Source organism: Vombatus ursinus, unplaced genomic scaffold (assembly GCF_900497805.2).
Source record: "Vombatus ursinus unplaced genomic scaffold, bare-nosed wombat genome assembly UNPS02014791.1, whole genome shotgun sequence".
Taxonomy (NCBI): domain Eukaryota; kingdom Metazoa; phylum Chordata; class Mammalia; order Diprotodontia; family Vombatidae; genus Vombatus; species Vombatus ursinus.
In genome coordinates, this window is record NW_020954569.1 from 58632056 (window position 1) to 58649725 (window position 17670).

General features: G+C 37.3%; 1 protein-coding gene across 1 annotated transcript in view; it reads right to left on the reverse strand.

Annotated features, from left to right (window-relative positions):
• Window positions 1–1172: 1172 nt before the first annotated feature.
• Window positions 1173–17670, reverse strand: part of RIT2 (Ras like without CAAX 2) — a 505620-nt gene continuing 489122 nt past the window's right edge. The window contains exon 5 of the mRNA XM_027869100.1: window positions 1173–1567. Within this exon, the coding sequence (XP_027724901.1) occupies window positions 1340–1567 (228 nt within the window). The 3' untranslated portion in view covers window positions 1173–1339. The remainder of the gene's footprint in view (window positions 1568–17670) is intronic.

Below are 17670 nucleotides of genomic sequence, written 5' to 3' on the forward strand. Positions count from 1 at the left end.
TAAAACACTTTACAGTCTAGGGGTAGCTAGGTGGCCTAATAGATCATATAATGCTATGCCCAGAGTCAGGAAAACTCATTTTCTCGCATTCAAATCTGGCCTCAGACACTTACCAGCTCTGAGATGTAGGGAAGTCACTTAACCCTGTTTGCCTCAGTTTCCTCATCTGTAAAATGAACTAGAGAAGGAAATGGCAAACCACTCCAGTATCTTTGCCAAGAAAATTCCAAATGGGGTCACAGTCTCAGGAGTACATTTTGTTGTTGTTCAGTCACTGTTTTTGCTAAATGGACAATAAACTCAATTGTCTTCATGTTGCTGATGGCCTGCAAGTACTGCCAGAATCCTCTACATTTCAGTGTCCTCAGACAAAGGGTATTGAACTCTAGTTCCAGCTCTGCTCACAATTAACTTATATGAATCTTTAAAATGTTAAACTTTTAGGCAAAGTGGCAAATCTGAAAGTGAACAAGCTCAAGCAATTGTAGGGAAGTACTTTGGGCTAAGTGACCATTGAGTCATATATAAATTAAACTCCAGTGGCCATATATTCTATTTACACATAGATCCATCCTTATTTCAGATAGTTTAATCCTATAAGAAAATCTTTCAGGAGGAATCCATTATCACTGTAAGAGTGTGTAACCCCCACCATTAAAAGCCTTTGTCTTCCCAAGAAACAGACAACCCTTTCTCACCAAACTGGTCTGCTGAGGAGGTAGGGATCTGCAAGACTGAGCTAATTCCACTTTCTCCATTGATTCCCCACTAGTGATTACTCTCAATAATTTCCCAAGGCATTCCTGAGGCTCATCTGGGGAGCACTCCAGAAAGGAGCTCAGTGATTGTTACACTTCAGGAAAGATAGGGTGAGAGACTCCAGTCCTCAATGCTTTCTTGGGCTTCTTTATTATTTACTGAGCTTCTCAGTGTACAAACAATTCTGCTCTTATCAGGGAACAGCAGATCCCTAGAGCCTTTTATCATTCCAGCTGTGATTTTGAATATTTCCTCCATAACTTGACAGCATACCAAATGAAGCCAGATTCTTTAAAGGGAAATGAGGCAATTGGAATGTCAATTTTATTTAGTGATATATTGTAAAAAATAAACAGCATATTTGGTAGATTGACAAAATCCATCCAAATCTTGAAGACAAAACAGAATCACCTCGGGAAACACAGATACACAGATTTTGCTTTTACCTATAGGCAGAGTTGAAGAAGAAGGGGGAAAAATGTGGAAAATCAGAGGTTGTATAATGAATTGCTACATCTGTAATTGTCAGACTGATCAGCTCTGGAGAGAGAAAGATGTCAGTCAATCTTAGGCTGAGGGGTCATGTCATATTTTCCCGCTTCTTCTTCAGGGAGCCCTTTAATTTCCTCCAAAGACTGTCTTTTCTTTTCAATTTTTTCCCCATCAGAGATGGCATGGATTCTTTCTTGCGGATTTCTCTCACCAAACCATAAAAAACATCATCAACATAGAAGCGCAGAGCTGCTGATGTCTCAAAGAATGCACAGGTGTACTCTCGGGCTAGACTCAAGCCTTCTTCAGTGGATACCTAAGACAAAAAAAGATGAATTATTAATATTTGTTTTAAGCAACATAGATCTCAATGACTTTTCTCTACGAAGTGTTTAATTGGAGCCATGACATATTTGAATTTGTGTAAAGAGAGGTAAAATATATATATTCATTGATTATTTTTGAGCTATCAGGACATTATTAGCATGTTACCTTGGGCAAATAATTTTATCATTGTTGGTTTCAGTTTCCTCATTTGTAAAATGAATTGTTTGGACTCAGTGATATTTAAGGTTGCTTCCCAGCTTTAAATCCTATAACCACATGACACAAGGGATCATTCAGTGCCTCATTTTGCAGATGAGAAAATGTAGGCCCATAAAAATGAACTGATTGGTTCCACAGTTTAGCATGTGAGTAAACATAAAACTAGAAACCATGTCTCCTAATTTCAATCCCAGTATTGAACCACACTGAAAGTGGCATCTAACATCCACATCTTTTGCAGTCATGTATACACCGGTCTGCAAACTAATGATTTGTCTAGTCATTCTAGAAGTACTCAAGTTTCCTTCTGGCTCTGCCTTTTTTTGTTACTACCTGAGAGCCTGGGGGAAAGTCAACACAGATGAGGGACTCTTTTAGCACCCTTCCCTCATTTTCCCCTTCTTCATATTTGCTGTTTTGTTGATTAGTCATGTCTTCATGTAGCTTCGTGAATCCATTTGGGGTTTTCTTGGTAAAGATATTGGAGGGGTTTGCCATTTTCTTTTCCATCTCATTTTACAGATGATGGAACTGAGGCAAACAGGGTTCAGTGACTTGCCCAGGGTCAAATAGTAAGTGTCTGAGGTCAGATTTGAACTCAGGTCCTTCTAACTCTAGACCCAGAACTCTATCTACTATGCCCCATAATTATCCAACTTCTTCATACTAAGTCTATACTAACACCAAAAACAATCCTTTCTGAATATATCACTCATACTTTACTAGTGGCAGTAAAGACTAAACAGGTGGAAGTTATTTACAAATTAGATTTTGGGCAGTTGAGTGGCACAATGGACAAAACACTAGACTTGGAATCAGGAAGACCTGAGTTCAAATCAAGCCTCAAACACTTACTAGTTGTGTGACCCTGGGCAAATTATTTAAGTACTATTTGCCTCAGTTTCCTCATCTGTAAAATGTGAAGACTAACAGTACCTACCTCTCAGGGTTGTTGCGAGTATCAAATGATATAATAATTATAAATTTTTAAGCACAGTGCCTGGCATATAGTAAACACTATATAAATGGTGGCTATTATTGTCATTATTGTTATTATTAAATCAGTTTGGGGGTAGCTATGTGGCTCAGTGGATACCACTGGACCTGGAGTCAAGAAGACCTAAGTTCAAATCTGGCCTCAGACATTTACCACTTGGGTGGTCCTGAATAAGTCACTTGATCTCTGTTTGCCTCAGTTTCCTCAATTCTAAAATGGGAAAAATCACAGCCCCTACCTCACAAGGTTGTTGTAAGATTCAAATGAAGCAATATTTGTAAGGTGCTTTGCACAGTGCCAGTCTCTCTCTTTTCCTCCTTCCCTCCCTCTCTTTTCCCTCATCACAACTGCAGAGAATGGCCTCAAAGTCTTAACTTTTGTAATTGTTTATTATAAATTCTCTTATTTGGTACTGAGTTCTCCCTCATACTGAAGTCCCTGTAAGAATTTGCCCAGTATTCTTGTCTAGTTCCCTAAGGAACTAGTTCTCAGAGTTTAATCTTTGTTCCAAACTAAGATTCTTTGCTCCTTTAAATGTTTTTGTGGTGGTGGGTGTTGAAGGGGGAGACATACACAGGGATCATGGAAATATTAATATTGTTGAATATATAATGAAAGTATTAGTAGTACCATTTTGGAGAAAGAGAAACTAAGTTTAGCATGTTTATAATATTTTGCCCTGAGACACACAGCTAGTAACTGGCTAAGCCATGCCTCCAGGACAGGTCCTCTAAATTCAGATGCCTATTCCTTTGGCCTAAAATAATCTCCCCTACCCTGACCCCACTACTCAGGAAGGTTTTTTTTAAAGGTTTACAGGAGCCTTTCTGCCCCAGGAACTAGAGTGTTAGGGGACATGTCATCTCACACTCAATTCAGTTCATTATCCAAATCACAGGAAAGGACTTTTCACAAACAATTAACAAAGTATAGCAGGATCAGGGATTAGATTTTTAGAGCTGGAAGAAGACTGCAAGATTCCTTAGGATAACTTTGTCTTTTAGGGGTTAAAAAAAATGAGGCCCATGAAATTTAAATAACTTCCTGTCAAAGTCACAGAGTTTGTGGAAGAATTGTACCATAAACCTAGGCCCCTGGACTCCTAGTCAAGTGTCAGAATTTTAGGATAAGGAGGGACTTTAATCTGTTCCAAACCATACATTTTGCAGATGGCAAAACCGAAGCCCTTAGAAAGAAGGCAGCTGTCCAAGGTTAGAGACTGGGTGTGGTGACAGAGATAGTCTGAACCTACATCTCCCTGGTCCAGGGATCTTTCAGCAATGTGATGGTGCTTTGAAACCTACAGCAACACTGATTTTTACAGATGTTTCAAGTGCATTGAAACTTCTAAAAAGACCACTTGAAGGTAATGATATCAAGATTAATAGTATAATAACTAGAATTTACATAAAGCATACTGGTAGGTAATGCAAGTATTTAGATCCTCATTTTGCAGGTGGAGAAACTGAGGCTTAGGGAGGTTAAGATATTTCGGAGAAAGAAACATGGCTATTAATTCTCTGAGCTGGGGACACTAATAATATATATGGATTGAATATTTAGAAAGAACTTAGTTCACAACAGTGTTGAGAGGTAGGTAGTGAATATATTATGATACCTATTTTTGCAGAGATAGATAAACTGAGGTTTAGAGAGGCTAAGGTGTTTGCACAAGGCCACAGCTTGCAAGTGTCTAAGAACACAGGTTCTCTGACTTCCTGCATAATGCTCTTTCCATTATATAACAAAAATAAAGCACAACCTTACCATCTCCCCCCAAAAAAAATTCCCTGTAAGAGATAGGAAAAATTTGATGGCCCAAGAGTACCATCTCCTTAATGTAAGTGACCTTTCATGAGGAGGAAAAGCACCATGGTATCTACCAATTACTCCCTGAAATGCCATTACCCATCTGCCAGAGGAGACCTAAGAATAAAGTCACAGATGCATGGGGATGAGGGGACTGCTGGGGCAGAACCGCAAAGAGAGGCCATTTCAGCCTGAGCCCCAGCTGCCAGTGGGAGCCTTTGAGCATGTCCAGCAATTAAAGCATGATTCTATACAATCTGCTGACTTTCGAAGCTTCACTATTATTGTGTTTTTTAAATTATTAGCTTTTACCTGAATATGATTAATATGATTAAACTACACATGCACATGTGTGCAAATGCACTAGTAAGCTTTATCATGCTTTGTGATACAGAGGAAGATGGTTATACTTTTAAAAACAGCCTGTAATTGCTAACCTTGGGTAAGGAGAGATTGCTAGAAAGATAGGCTTTGCTTTTCATAGGAAGCTGTGCAAGCAAAACCTCCTCTCAGTTGAGTCTACCGGCCCTGTTAAGAAACTTAGTATACTGTAAGGGCCCTCTTTGGGATTTCTGGTACTTTTTATTGTATCTCTCTCAGTGCCACATTTGTTTTCATTTAAGAAATCTTGCTGTCAATGACGACCACATTGGAATCCATATTGAGCTTAGAGATTTGGGGATCTAAACCTTTTCCTTTACTTACATAAGCATCAGAAGATTTGAAATCCTGAATTCTTAGTTATATTTATTTTTTGAAAAAGAAGAAGAATCAGAGTAATTTGATGCCTGAAGTATTAATGAAGTGAAGAATTTTACCTTCTCCCTCTACCAGTGCTGTGTCTTTATTTCTGGACATATTTGATCAAAAGAATTAAACTTTGAAGAAGTTAATTTCTCATTTGTTAGCCGATTGCACAAGTGATTTCATCTCTCTTCAACATTTAATATGTACCTGCTTGGTGCTGAGTACAAAGCTGAGGGCTAAAAGTGGGAGATGTGGTGGTATACAAAAATTAAGTAAGATATTGGTTCAGAAGATTTGCCACGTACATAAATAACTGCACTTGTTTGCTTAAGAGGTTCCAATAAAATATTACATGAGGTATGAGAGATGGGAACAATCAGGAAATGCCTCATGGGAAAGGAATCATTTCAGCTAGATTTTAAGAGTTGTGTGGTGGTTCAACAGCCAGAGGGTGTATTTGTGTGATGTGTGTTTGTGTGTTTGTGTGTGCTTCTTAAAGTATAAGAAAATAGCATAAAAAAAAGGGAGAAGAAAGCACAGGAATTATTATAGAAGATTTTGATTGGAATATAGAGTAGAGTGAGTAATACGAAATAAGCCTGCAAAAATAGGGCAACAACAGAATGTGGTGGTAAACCTCGGATGGCATGTATGTAGTCCAATACTTCAGACTTCACTAAGCATGATAATGTGGAGCTTCTCTCCACTTAAAGCTTCAACTCTCATCATCGGTTAATAATATCTATTCCTCGTGAGATGAGTGGGGAACTTTGCTATGATCTCTTCCTCACATATTCTTTACAGATCCTCATGTTTCATAAATAAAACACACATCTTATTTGCTGTCTTGGCAGAGACTACAAATTAAATCATTTTCTCAACTGACTCAAAGCATTTCTCAACTTTCACTTTTTAAATTGCAGGAAATCAAAGAAACAAACTGCATTTCTCCCAATCTTTTAATTTTTTTTTTTTTGTGAGGCAATTGGAGTTAAGTGACTTGCCCAGGGTCACATAGCTAGTGAGTGTGTCTGAGGCGAGATTTGAACTCAGGTCCTCCTGACCCTATGGCCAGTACTCTATCCACTGCACCACCTAGCTGCCCCCCAACCTTTTAATTCTTAAAGCTACCACATTACATGACGTCTCTGTGAGACATTCAAATCAAGGGACACATCCACATCCACACCCACAGCCACCCACCCACCCACACACACACACACACCAACAAGCATGCACGCATGCACATAAACACAGAGACACAAAGACATTCTGATGTATTCACCACAAAAGCCCTGAAACTCTTCCATTTTTCTTCCCCACACCCCCAGTCCTTTAGATATCATGAAAGGATGAATAGGACAGACCCATCCTTTAGAAAATATCTAAAAGTTTGTTCCTGTTTTCTCCTACTCCCTGTTTGCTCCAGGACCTGGGAAGTTTGTTTCCCAAATACAGAACCTCTTTATGTGAATCTTGGGGTTCAAGGAGTAGTTCATTCTCTTTACTTTTACTTTTTGATCTTCCTCCAAGATAGCTGGAATGGCTACACAAATTTCCCAAGGCATTTTTTTGAAATACTTCCAATGGCGAGAGGAAAGAATGAAATGAAGAGATGCAACCCTGACCTTAAGATGATGATATGTGTTCTCATTAATGGATTGAAAGAGGAACTTAGAGGGGAAAGAGGTAGGGGGATTGACTACTGCAGGGAAACAGGTTGGTAGTTATTCCAGGCCTTTATTAGATTGGTAGCAATTATAACAGAAGAAAGGTACATATTTGAGAGATAGTGTGGAGACATAATTAGCAAGATTTGGTGGTAAATAATGATGTAGGAAGTGTAAGAAAGAAAAACATAATACCAAAGATAAATTTACTGATAAAAAATAAAATCTAAAGTGCAGAAAAGTCAAGTTCACAAAATTAAAGTAAAAAGGAAAATTGAGGCAACAACTCAGATAACATACAGAAATGCTTTCAGAACATAGTTCAGTTTGAAGTGCATCTGATTTTGAATAAGGAAACCTGGATTTGAGTTCTAATTTTGATGCATCCCAGCTATGTGAACATGTATAAATTATTTAACCTTTCTGTGCTTTACCACATAGATAATGACATGTATGAAATGAAAATAATATTTGAACCACCTACATCACTGTGAGGCATGTAATTTGTTAAGTTTGGGGGCAATGAAAATGTATTATTACTGAAATACTCATATTTGATGAGTATTTTATTGTTACTAAAAATACTCATATCATACTCATACTGAAAATAGTCATAAAAGATGAGTACAAAGCTTTTTTTTTTAAAATACTTTAATACCTAACTCATTTTTTCTCCTTTGCTTAGCCACTGCAGACTAGTCCAACTTCCACCATAGGCATGAATAATTTCTATAGTATTTGTGACAAGTGATCTTATAGGCTCCTTTTAAATAACTACTGTGCCCCTAGGTGGCACAGCAGATAGAGTGCTAGGAGTCAGGAAGACTCATCTTCCTGAGTTTAAATCTGGCCTCAGACACTTAGTAACTATGTGACTCTTGGAAAGTCACTTAACAATGTTTGCCTCAGTTTCCTTATCTGGAAAATGAGCTGGAGAAGGAAATGGCACACCATTCCAGTGTCTTTGCCAAGAATATCCCAAATGGAATCATGAAGAGTCAGATGTAACAGAAAAATGGCTGAACAACATCAATAAAGAGCTCATATTCCATTTTGAACAGCTCTAATTGTTGTGAAGTTTCTCTTTATACTGAGCTAAATGCTTCCCCAGATACAATACTTTCCATCCATTGGTCCATATTATGCCTTTGGACTTCAAGCAGAACAGATCTAATCTTTCTTGCATATGGCAGCACTTCAGTTGCTTGAAAGCAATGTCATGTTCTTCTCCCCCTGCCCCCACACACATACACACTTGCTCTTTGCTTCTCCTCATGCCTTTTCTTCTTCAGGCTAAACATCCCAAGTTTCTTTAATTGATCCTCATATGGCATGATTTAATGCTCCCTCACAATATATATCACCAAAGGTGTGCTGTTAAAATTTTAATCTACTTTATTTACATTTTCTCCATCATTTTCTTAAGTCTAAAACAATAGATCAATCTATGATTTGTAGCATTTGCTAATTTCTGAGGCATAAATACACTGAAAATTTAGCAATTGGCCCTCATGAGCAGGTTAGAGCTGGCTCCAGCACCCCCCTTGCAGATATCATTCTCTTCTGAGCAAGCACTAACTTGTCTATGTCTTTTTAAACATGCTCCCAAGCTTTGAACATCACACTCAAGATTTGGTCTAACAACAGCAGAGGACACCATTGGTAAAAATATTGAACAAAGTGTACAAAGATTGAATCCTGAATCAATCCAAGGGAACATGTTTATCTAGTTGGCATAGATTTTTCAATTGAAAATTATTTCATCCATGAGCCAGTAAATAAGGGGGTATGTACTTTTGGACCATGAAGAACCTCCAAAAGCAAGGGTGCTGAAGCTGAGAGACAGTTGGATGTATTGAATGGACACTAATAAGGAAGATGAATATAGAAAAGGATATTGAGGATTCCAAAGACTAATTGACTGGGGCTACACTCAATTCTTTCTCTTCCTTCTTCTGTTCTATAAAGTCTGTAATGACAAGAACTAAGAAATACTGGTAAAGTATAGGTACATTGCATAGTCTTTCTTAAATTGACTTGAAAATTATGAGAACTTCAGAGAAAACAATTATAGCTGACACTTATGATTTAAGGTTTGCAAAGTGTTACACATATAAGGCGTTAACTGAGTCTCACCATAATTAGCCAATAAAATTATCATTATTATCATTTTATATATGAGAATATTGAGTCTTAGAATGGTTTTTTTGTTTTGAAAGTAGGAACATAGATTACAAGTGTCAGAGATGGGATTTGAAACTGTCACCATTTACCTCATTAGTGGTCATTCCAGTATACCAAACTTTTATCTAATACAACTTCCTGTTTTACATTTAGGTAAACTGAGGCTTAGACAAGTGCATTGACTTGCCCATGGTCACATAGTCAATAACAGAATCAAAACTTGAACACAGGTCTCCTGAAACTTTAGACTCAAAGGCCAGTGTTCATTCTATATCACACTGTGCTTGAACAAGGACTTCAAAAAAGCAGTGAGTATCAGAATTAGTAAAAGCAACTAGTTACTCCATCTAATTTAATAATAGGAAACCAGAAAAGAATGTGTAAGGATGTTGAAATAAAAAGTTGACGGACCTCATGACAGATGGATGGTCCATGACATAGTATATACTGATTTCTGTGCCAGGATTTTTTTTTCATTGGTACAAACATGTCATATTTCTCTGGATCACAAAGAACTTCTCTATTTCCTGTTGCTGCTACTGATGTTAGACACTTTTTAATAAGCTGTTGTTACAATGTGAAGAACAAGTATATTGACATGGGACATAGAGCAAAAGTCCAGGTCTAAGATCAATTGATCAGGATAAGCTCTGTGTCTGGCATTTAATGTGTCTGGCAGCATGTTCCTTATTGACCTAGGGCTTAGTTTCCTATCTTTACAATGGAATGAGTAGTAAGTTACATTCACATCCATAGGATAGAATTAAAATACTCAGCTTTATGCAATGCATTTTAGAATGGGACATTTGGTGAAAAGAATTCAATTTATCAGTCAGCAAATACTTAGTGCCTACTATGTAAAAGGCATTGGGCTCTACTTCTTTTGTTTCACATGCTGTTCTGGGGAGATAGTGATTAACAAAGAGGAAAGCAAGAGATAATAAACAGCGTGTATATAAATGGACTTTCTGAGCTATGGCAACAGAAATGGCTCTAGGGCAAAGGGTTTAGGATGCTTTGTTCAATGGAATATTTGAAGTCCCCAAGGCCTTGTGCTTTTCATCTGAGAAAATCTGGTGAGTTGGTTGGGGTAGGGAGAGGAGGAAAGAAAGAAGAAAAGGAGGAAGGTTGCCATAGCAGCCAATATTTGATACAAAGAGGTAAAAAGGTTAATACTGAAACATTTGCCAACAGTAAGCAATGTCTGCAATAATTTTTGGCTTCTTTTATCTTGAGAATTTCAAATTTCATCTATATTATCATACATGTATATATGTATATTTAAATAGTCAAAGAGTTAGATATAGATACAGATTTAGTAAAATTATAAGTATATATTAGAACCATAGAATTTGAAAGGTAGAAGAGCCCTTAAAGATGATTAAATGCAATCCACTCATTTCTAAGACAGGAAAACAGAACTTTGAAGAGGTTACATGAGTTTCCCAAGTTTACTTAGTTCCTTATTAGTTGGACTAAGAATAGAACCCAAGTCTCTTCACACCCAGGTATTTTTTTTCTGTCTGTACAGAATCATCTCTCTTTTCTGCCTCTATTGCTCAATCTCCCTGTCTGTTCCTCTTCCTCTCCTTTTTCCTCTTCTCTTCTTTTTTTCTCCTTTTTCCCTCTCCCTCTTCCTCTTCTTTTTTTTTTCTCTCCCCTACTCCCTCTTTTGTCCCTCTCTCCTTTTCCTCTCTGTTGAAATTGTGTATCTGGTTATAATCCCTAACCACCTCAGCAGTTAATATAGCAAGTAGTATATAACTAACCAGTATAAGGTAACAATAAATAGGAATTAAGAATGTAAAAGGGAACATAGAAGCGCCTTAAAAAAAACACCTCCTAAATTTATTAATTCCATATCCAGAGAATGTGTGCTAAATTAGAAGAAGACATCTAGGCCCCAAAGTAATGGCCATTCATTCCATCACAATATCCAAAGAACTGGACCTGTTTGCCTGAACCAACCAGGGACCCCACTGTGGTCCCTTGCCTTTAGACTTAAACCAAGGGCATCCAGATTTGGACTATTTGTTCATAGCAGGACCAAGCAATAAGTGAGCTGGATTCCTTGAACCCATTAGGAGAAAGCAAAGGAGGACAAGGAACTCTTTGCCTCACCTCTGGGATGACTAGAATACTCAAAGTTTCTTCAATACTTCAGTTATTTCAAGAAATCCAGTCCTAAGAAATATACTTGAAGCCAGCATATAACAAGAGAAAGTTCTGAACATTTTATTTGTTCATTCATTTCTTTGTTTTATAAATATTAAAAACATACTATTTTCTAAATCCTTTTCATCTGTGAGATAGAGTAGATAGCTGCCTATGTAGTATTAAAAGAGGGCCACTGAAGCTCCTTGATTAAAACAAAAGAGCAAATAAAAACATTGCTTAACCTTGGCAGGCCCAGGTTCTTGGAATTTCACTGTTATAAAAATTTTCCCCCCACAAATTTCCGTTTAAAAAGTTATTTGGTCTTCAAGAATATTTTTCCCTAAAATATAAAAATCCTTTAAAGGACTATCTTATGGACCCAATGATTGGGAAAGTCTAATGAAACCCCCTGAACCATAGAAAAGATCAATTGAGGTCCATATAAATTTAGAAAAAAGAATTCTAAATAGTTTGGGGGAATATTTCAGAGGAAAAAAATGTAAAATGTTCCTTCTATTCATTTATTTTTTAAAATTAGATATAAGAAACATAAGATCCTACTAATTAAATGCAACATCAATAACTGATTATGAAAATAATGAAGAAGATAAAAGATAATTTAGTTATCTGTCATGTCCAATTAAGTGAGAGAGGCAGAAAAGAGAGAACAAAATGGAGAGGGAATGAAGACTAAGAGACATAGAGAAAAACAAAAAGAAAAATATATAGAGGAAGAAGCAGAGAGACAATACAGAGAGACAGTGCATACAGCAAGACAGTGTGAAACCTACATAGCAATACATACATAAAAAGACAAAGAGACAGCAAACAGAAACACTTTTATACAGTATCATTCTTTTTCCTTTTCTTTTAATACATTGTCATTAAGTACTTTTAAAGCCTTTTTTAAAAATTTTTTAAACTGTAAATATATTGGTGCTCTTTTTTTTTTTTAAGGCAATTGGAGGTTAAGTGACTTGCCCAGGGTCACACAGCTAGTAAGTGTCAACTGTTTGGTCTGAGGCCGAATTTGAACTCAGGTCCTCCTGACTTCGGGGCTGGTGCTCTATCCACTGTGCCACCTAGCTGCCCCCCATAACTTCTTAGCTATTAATATTAGCACATAATTTGTTTATTGGCCAAAACATTGTCATCAAAGTATAGATTATAGAATTTCAGTGTTAGAAGAGATTTTGCAGGTCATCTTGTCAACCTGTTTGCCCTTTTAAGGTGAGGAAATTGTGCTCAGAGAGGTAGAATGATTATCTAATATCATACGACCAGGTAGTTAAAGATCTCAAAATAGAACTTGTGTTTCCTGACTCAGTTCATATTTCTTTCTTCCATGTTTTCATCAAAAAGACCTTGGAGAATATCTATTCAAGCTCCATTTTACAGATGAAGAGTCTCATTGAAGTAAAATGGCTTGCTCGGTCACATATAAAACACGGTACTCAGCACATGATGGGTGTTTAGTAGGGGCAGCTAGTTGGTGAAGTGAATGGAGGACTGGGATTGGTGTCAGGAAGACCAGAGTTCAAATCAGGCCTCAGACACTTACTAGCTGTATGACTCTAGGCAAGTCACTAAACTCTGTTTGTCTAAAGTTCTTCATCTGTAAAGTTAGCTGGAGAAGGAAATGGGAAACTGCTCCAATATCTTTGCCAAGAAAACCCTAAAAGGGTTCATGAAGAGTCAGACTCAACTGAAAGGACTGAACAACAACAAGGTGCTTAATTAATAAGTTAGTTAATAAATGCTTATTGACTAACTGATTGGACTGACTTTTGCAGTTGCCTTTGGGTAACCCTTTGGGAAACTCACTAACAGGTTTCTCTACAGAAAATAAGAACTCCACATATTGCTTTCCCTTTAGACTTAAAAAAAAAAAACATATTGTATTTAGATCCAAGTGACTGCACAGATGACAGGGTTTGTTTTTTTTTTTTTCAAACTTACAGGAAAGAGGAGGAAAAAAGAAAGCATGTTCAGGGCTTTGCTAACCTCTTCTACCTTTCATCTTTCAAACCCAAGACATCTTGTCCTTCCCAAAGTGAGCATTTGGCCCTGCATCGTTGCCTTGGGACCCTGTTGTGCTTCTGTGAGCAGGGGAACTTTGACAAGTCTGTTAAAAAGCAGCAACCTCTGTGGCCTGCTCCTCCGTGTCAGTAACACCTGTTTTCTCTTCAAGTTTCTGGTCATGTCAGAGCATGCTGCAAAATGATACCATCATTGCTCCTGACTTGTCAGTTCCTTGACAGTAGATCCTCCTGTAAGGCATCTGGAAATAAATTCAGCAGCAGTTCCAGTGATGATATTTAAGCAAGACTAGTTCTGTCTCATCTTTTATAAATCCTGTATCCATTCCCCAAATAAAGAGTCTGAGGGACTGCCTTAATTTCTTCCCTTGTTGCCACTTCTTGTAGGATTGGTTGAGAGCTTTGTTTCTACCAGACTCTCCTTTTATCCTGCCTAACTTGACAATTGCCTTGTTGACTGATTCCATTGACAATTTTTCCTGAGTTAATGGACTGTTTGGTACAAAAATGGGCTATGGAATCAGAAAATCATAAACCATAAAATCTTTGACATGGTCTAGCCAAATCTCCTAGCCAGTGACGAAAACGCCATGGTGGCATATCTAGCTTCTATCTTTTGCCTGGAAAAATTGGACTTTTTCCCATTTCATGAAGCAGTCTGTTCAACTTTGGGACAGTTTAATTATTCATAAAATCATTCTGATATTGAATTAAAATATTCCTTCCTCTGATTTCCACTATTGGTCCCAGTACTTTCCCTAACCCCTATAGAATAATAGAGAAGTAGCTTAGTATTTCTTTCAAAAGACAGCCCTTAAAGTCTCTGTAAACAATAATCATATTTCTAAATAAGATCTTCTTGACTAATTGCATATAGGATTTTAGCCTGATCACAATGATAAATGTCTCCTATTCAAAAAACAGCCCTCATTCTGTAGGATTCTATGAGGGGAAAATGACCCAGAGAGAAGAAATAGGAGCAGATGGTCCCTGTCTGCTTTTTTCTTACAAACTATGCATGGCCAAAAACCTCTCTTGACTGAGGGAGCATTTACTTTTCCAATAAACAAGGCTGTGCAACCATAAGAAAATGTTTGGCAGGAGTGAGATGTTTTAAGACTAACTTTGATAATTTCTGTGGAAGAACAAAGGGAAGTAAGCTAGTCTTATTTGGTATATTTTCCTGTCAAATAACCTAAAAAGAAGAAATAAGGACTAAATATGTGATGTGTGAAACTGAGCATTCAAAGTGACACTGGCTTTAGAGTGAGGGGACTCTTGGCTTTGAATCCTGATTCTGTCATTTAGAAAGTATGTGAGCTTTGACAAATAATCTCCCTCAGCCTCCATTTTTGTATCTAGAAAATTGGTATACTTCATTACTTTTCTCATAGGGTTGTTCTCAGGAAAGTATTTTCTAAACCTGACTTAGAACTTAGCTTATAGCAATTGATTAATAAATGCCAATTAATTGATTGTAAAAAATAGGAAATTATTGAATGGCACTACTTAAGTCAGGACATTGCTGTCATCATAGGCACACCTGATTTACCCTTTTTCTCTTGGGTAAGGGGGTTGCTTTTGTTTCCAGCATTATATTGCCACCTCTTAAACATGTCTATTGTTGGCAAATACTAAGCTGTTTCATTTGGGTAGCTGTGGTTGGTGTCAATGGAAAAGACAGTTAAAATTTCCACAAATGATTTTGTTTTGCTAAAATTCTTCCCATGCTTTATTCTGGAAGAAGTTAATTTGGAAATTGTTGCCAACATACTAACCCATCTAGTTTGTATCTGTTTTCTCATTGGGAAAAAATAAAAGTGGCAAAACTACAACCACAAACTCCTAGTTTTGAAAGGGAGTTTGGAGGCTGTCATTCATATCTACCTGAAGAAGGAAAAAATTCCCTAACCTCTGACAAGTCTCTGCTTAAATGGAGATCTCAATACTTTAAGAAACAATGCAATCCACATTTGGACAGCTCTTATAGTGAGACAATTTTTCTAGATTAAGTTCAAAGGCTCTCTACAGCTTTGGTCCATTGTTCCTAATTCTTCTCCCTAAGGCCAAGCTGAAAAAGTCTAATCTTTATTTTATGTAAGATAGCTCTTCAAATGCTTGAAGACAGCTATCCTACCCTTGCTAAGTCTTTTTTATTTCCCCCATCACCACTTTCTTCAACTATCCTTTGTACATGATGTTTTCTAGTTTCCTCAGTGTTCTAGTCCCAAGCTGAGTGTTCTTTGGATATTATCCAGATTGCCAAATCTATCCTAAAATATGAGGATCCAACTGGATAGAATATTACACCAATGGTCTGAGGAGGGCAGAGCACAGCAGAGTTACCACCTTCCTTGTCCTGGATACTATACTCATGCCCAAAATGAATGAGTCTGTTTGATTTATTTCAGCTTATACTTTTTATGGCCCTTTGATCTTTTCCCTTAATATTACCTAGAGCTGACCAGAGAATTTAGATGATTAGCCCAGCTTATCACCATGTACATTTATTATTTTCATAGTATCATTGGTCTTACCTTCTCCTCTGCCGAGCTCTGTGGAAACTAGAAGGAGATTTTTGCATTAACCTTCCTGGTTCACTAAATAGCTGTTATCTCTGTGAATGCTATGAAGTATTAGCATAAATAATTAAAACAAGAGCTCACTTACTAAACTAATTTGTGATTCAGCCTTCTTTAGTTTATAGTGTTTACTTGCTAACTGATCTTAGAAATTCAAGCGTCCATCTATCTGGATATCTAGGAAAGTCATTATTGCCTTAATATTTAGGGACATTCAGTCTCTCCTCTATCAGTGAGCTTCCTTGGACTTCTATTTTCCTCTCAATGGGAGCCTGTAACATCCATTAATTCTGCCATTAGTTTCTGGGGATGGTGTTTGAAATACATAATGAATACATTTGCAAATTAGTGAGGTGAATATTTTGCAATTATGAAACCAATTAATATTTTGGCTGTGTCAGAAGGGGAAAAACTTTCAAGAACCAAGCATCCGCTAATATGAAATGCATATTTATGCCCCTGTGGTACCTCTGTATTGAGAGAATCATTTCCTTAGATCAATGCAAATGACTGGATTTAGGGGCCATTTCAATAAAATGCAGTTCAACTTGCAAAATGTCTCTGTCTTCTCAGGGGCCAGTAGAGTTTTAGCTTGACCTCATGAAAAAGGAAATATTTACTATCTTCAAAGGTATTTTACAACATTAAAATTCTGTTTGTGGCTTTGTAAACCTCCCCTGGAAAATTACAAGTAAGATTAAATGGAAGGCAGACAGCCTGGGGAGGCAGTGATAGATGACCTGCCATATTGAAGACAGCTGACTCCCTGCTAAGGTCAACCCTCACACACCAAAAGGACAAAAGGAAAACACAGTGACTAGGGGAATGAGGAAGCTAAAAAGACATGGTATAATAGACAATAGTGATCCCCAGACCACACCTGAGGTGGAATACAGAAGTATATACACTCTTATACTTGGCTATGGAGGGTGCAAAATCCATAAAATGTTCATATCATATCTTTGAGTTGACATTATGAGCAACAAAACAAACAAACAAACAAAAACAAAAACAACCCTACCCCCTTTTCTTGTCCATCTAGATGAGTTGCCACATTTACCTTTTCATCTGACTTCGTCAGGACAATATTGGGATCAGCCTTAGATAGATTTTGGTGGGGAGTTACCATTAACAAAAAACACCTAAATCAGGTTGGCAACTTTGAGTGCTGGTCTTGACGTAGACTATCAATAAATTGCACTCTGGGTACCTGAGCCTGCCAACCGCTGGTCATTAAAAGTTCAAGGTTTCCATGGATACCTCATCCTAGGTACGAGTGGAATGATAACTGTTCATTTGGAAACTTTACAAAAGAAGTGGCTTTGAGTTTGGTGTAGGTTAGCCTAATTAGTTACTGAAAGGAAGTAAGTTTCTAAGAAATATTTCCAAAACTTTTTCTTGGTGCCTTAATTGTAGGGCAAAAGTGCACATGGAATTGTAACTGTCAAGTGAGGGGTGCTGATTTTGTAATAAATAAGCCTAGGGTATTTTGACAACTTTCATCCCAATAAAGGAGGAAAAATCACTGAGCAAGTTGAAATTTTTCATTCCTTCATTCCCGAGAGAAAATGTTCTTTATATCTGTCAGTAAAGAAAATACGATAATGGTGTTTGGGGTTATTGGCAATTGGCTTCCGTGTATGTGTGTGTGTGTGTGTGTGTGTGTGTGTGTGTGTGTGTGTGTGTGT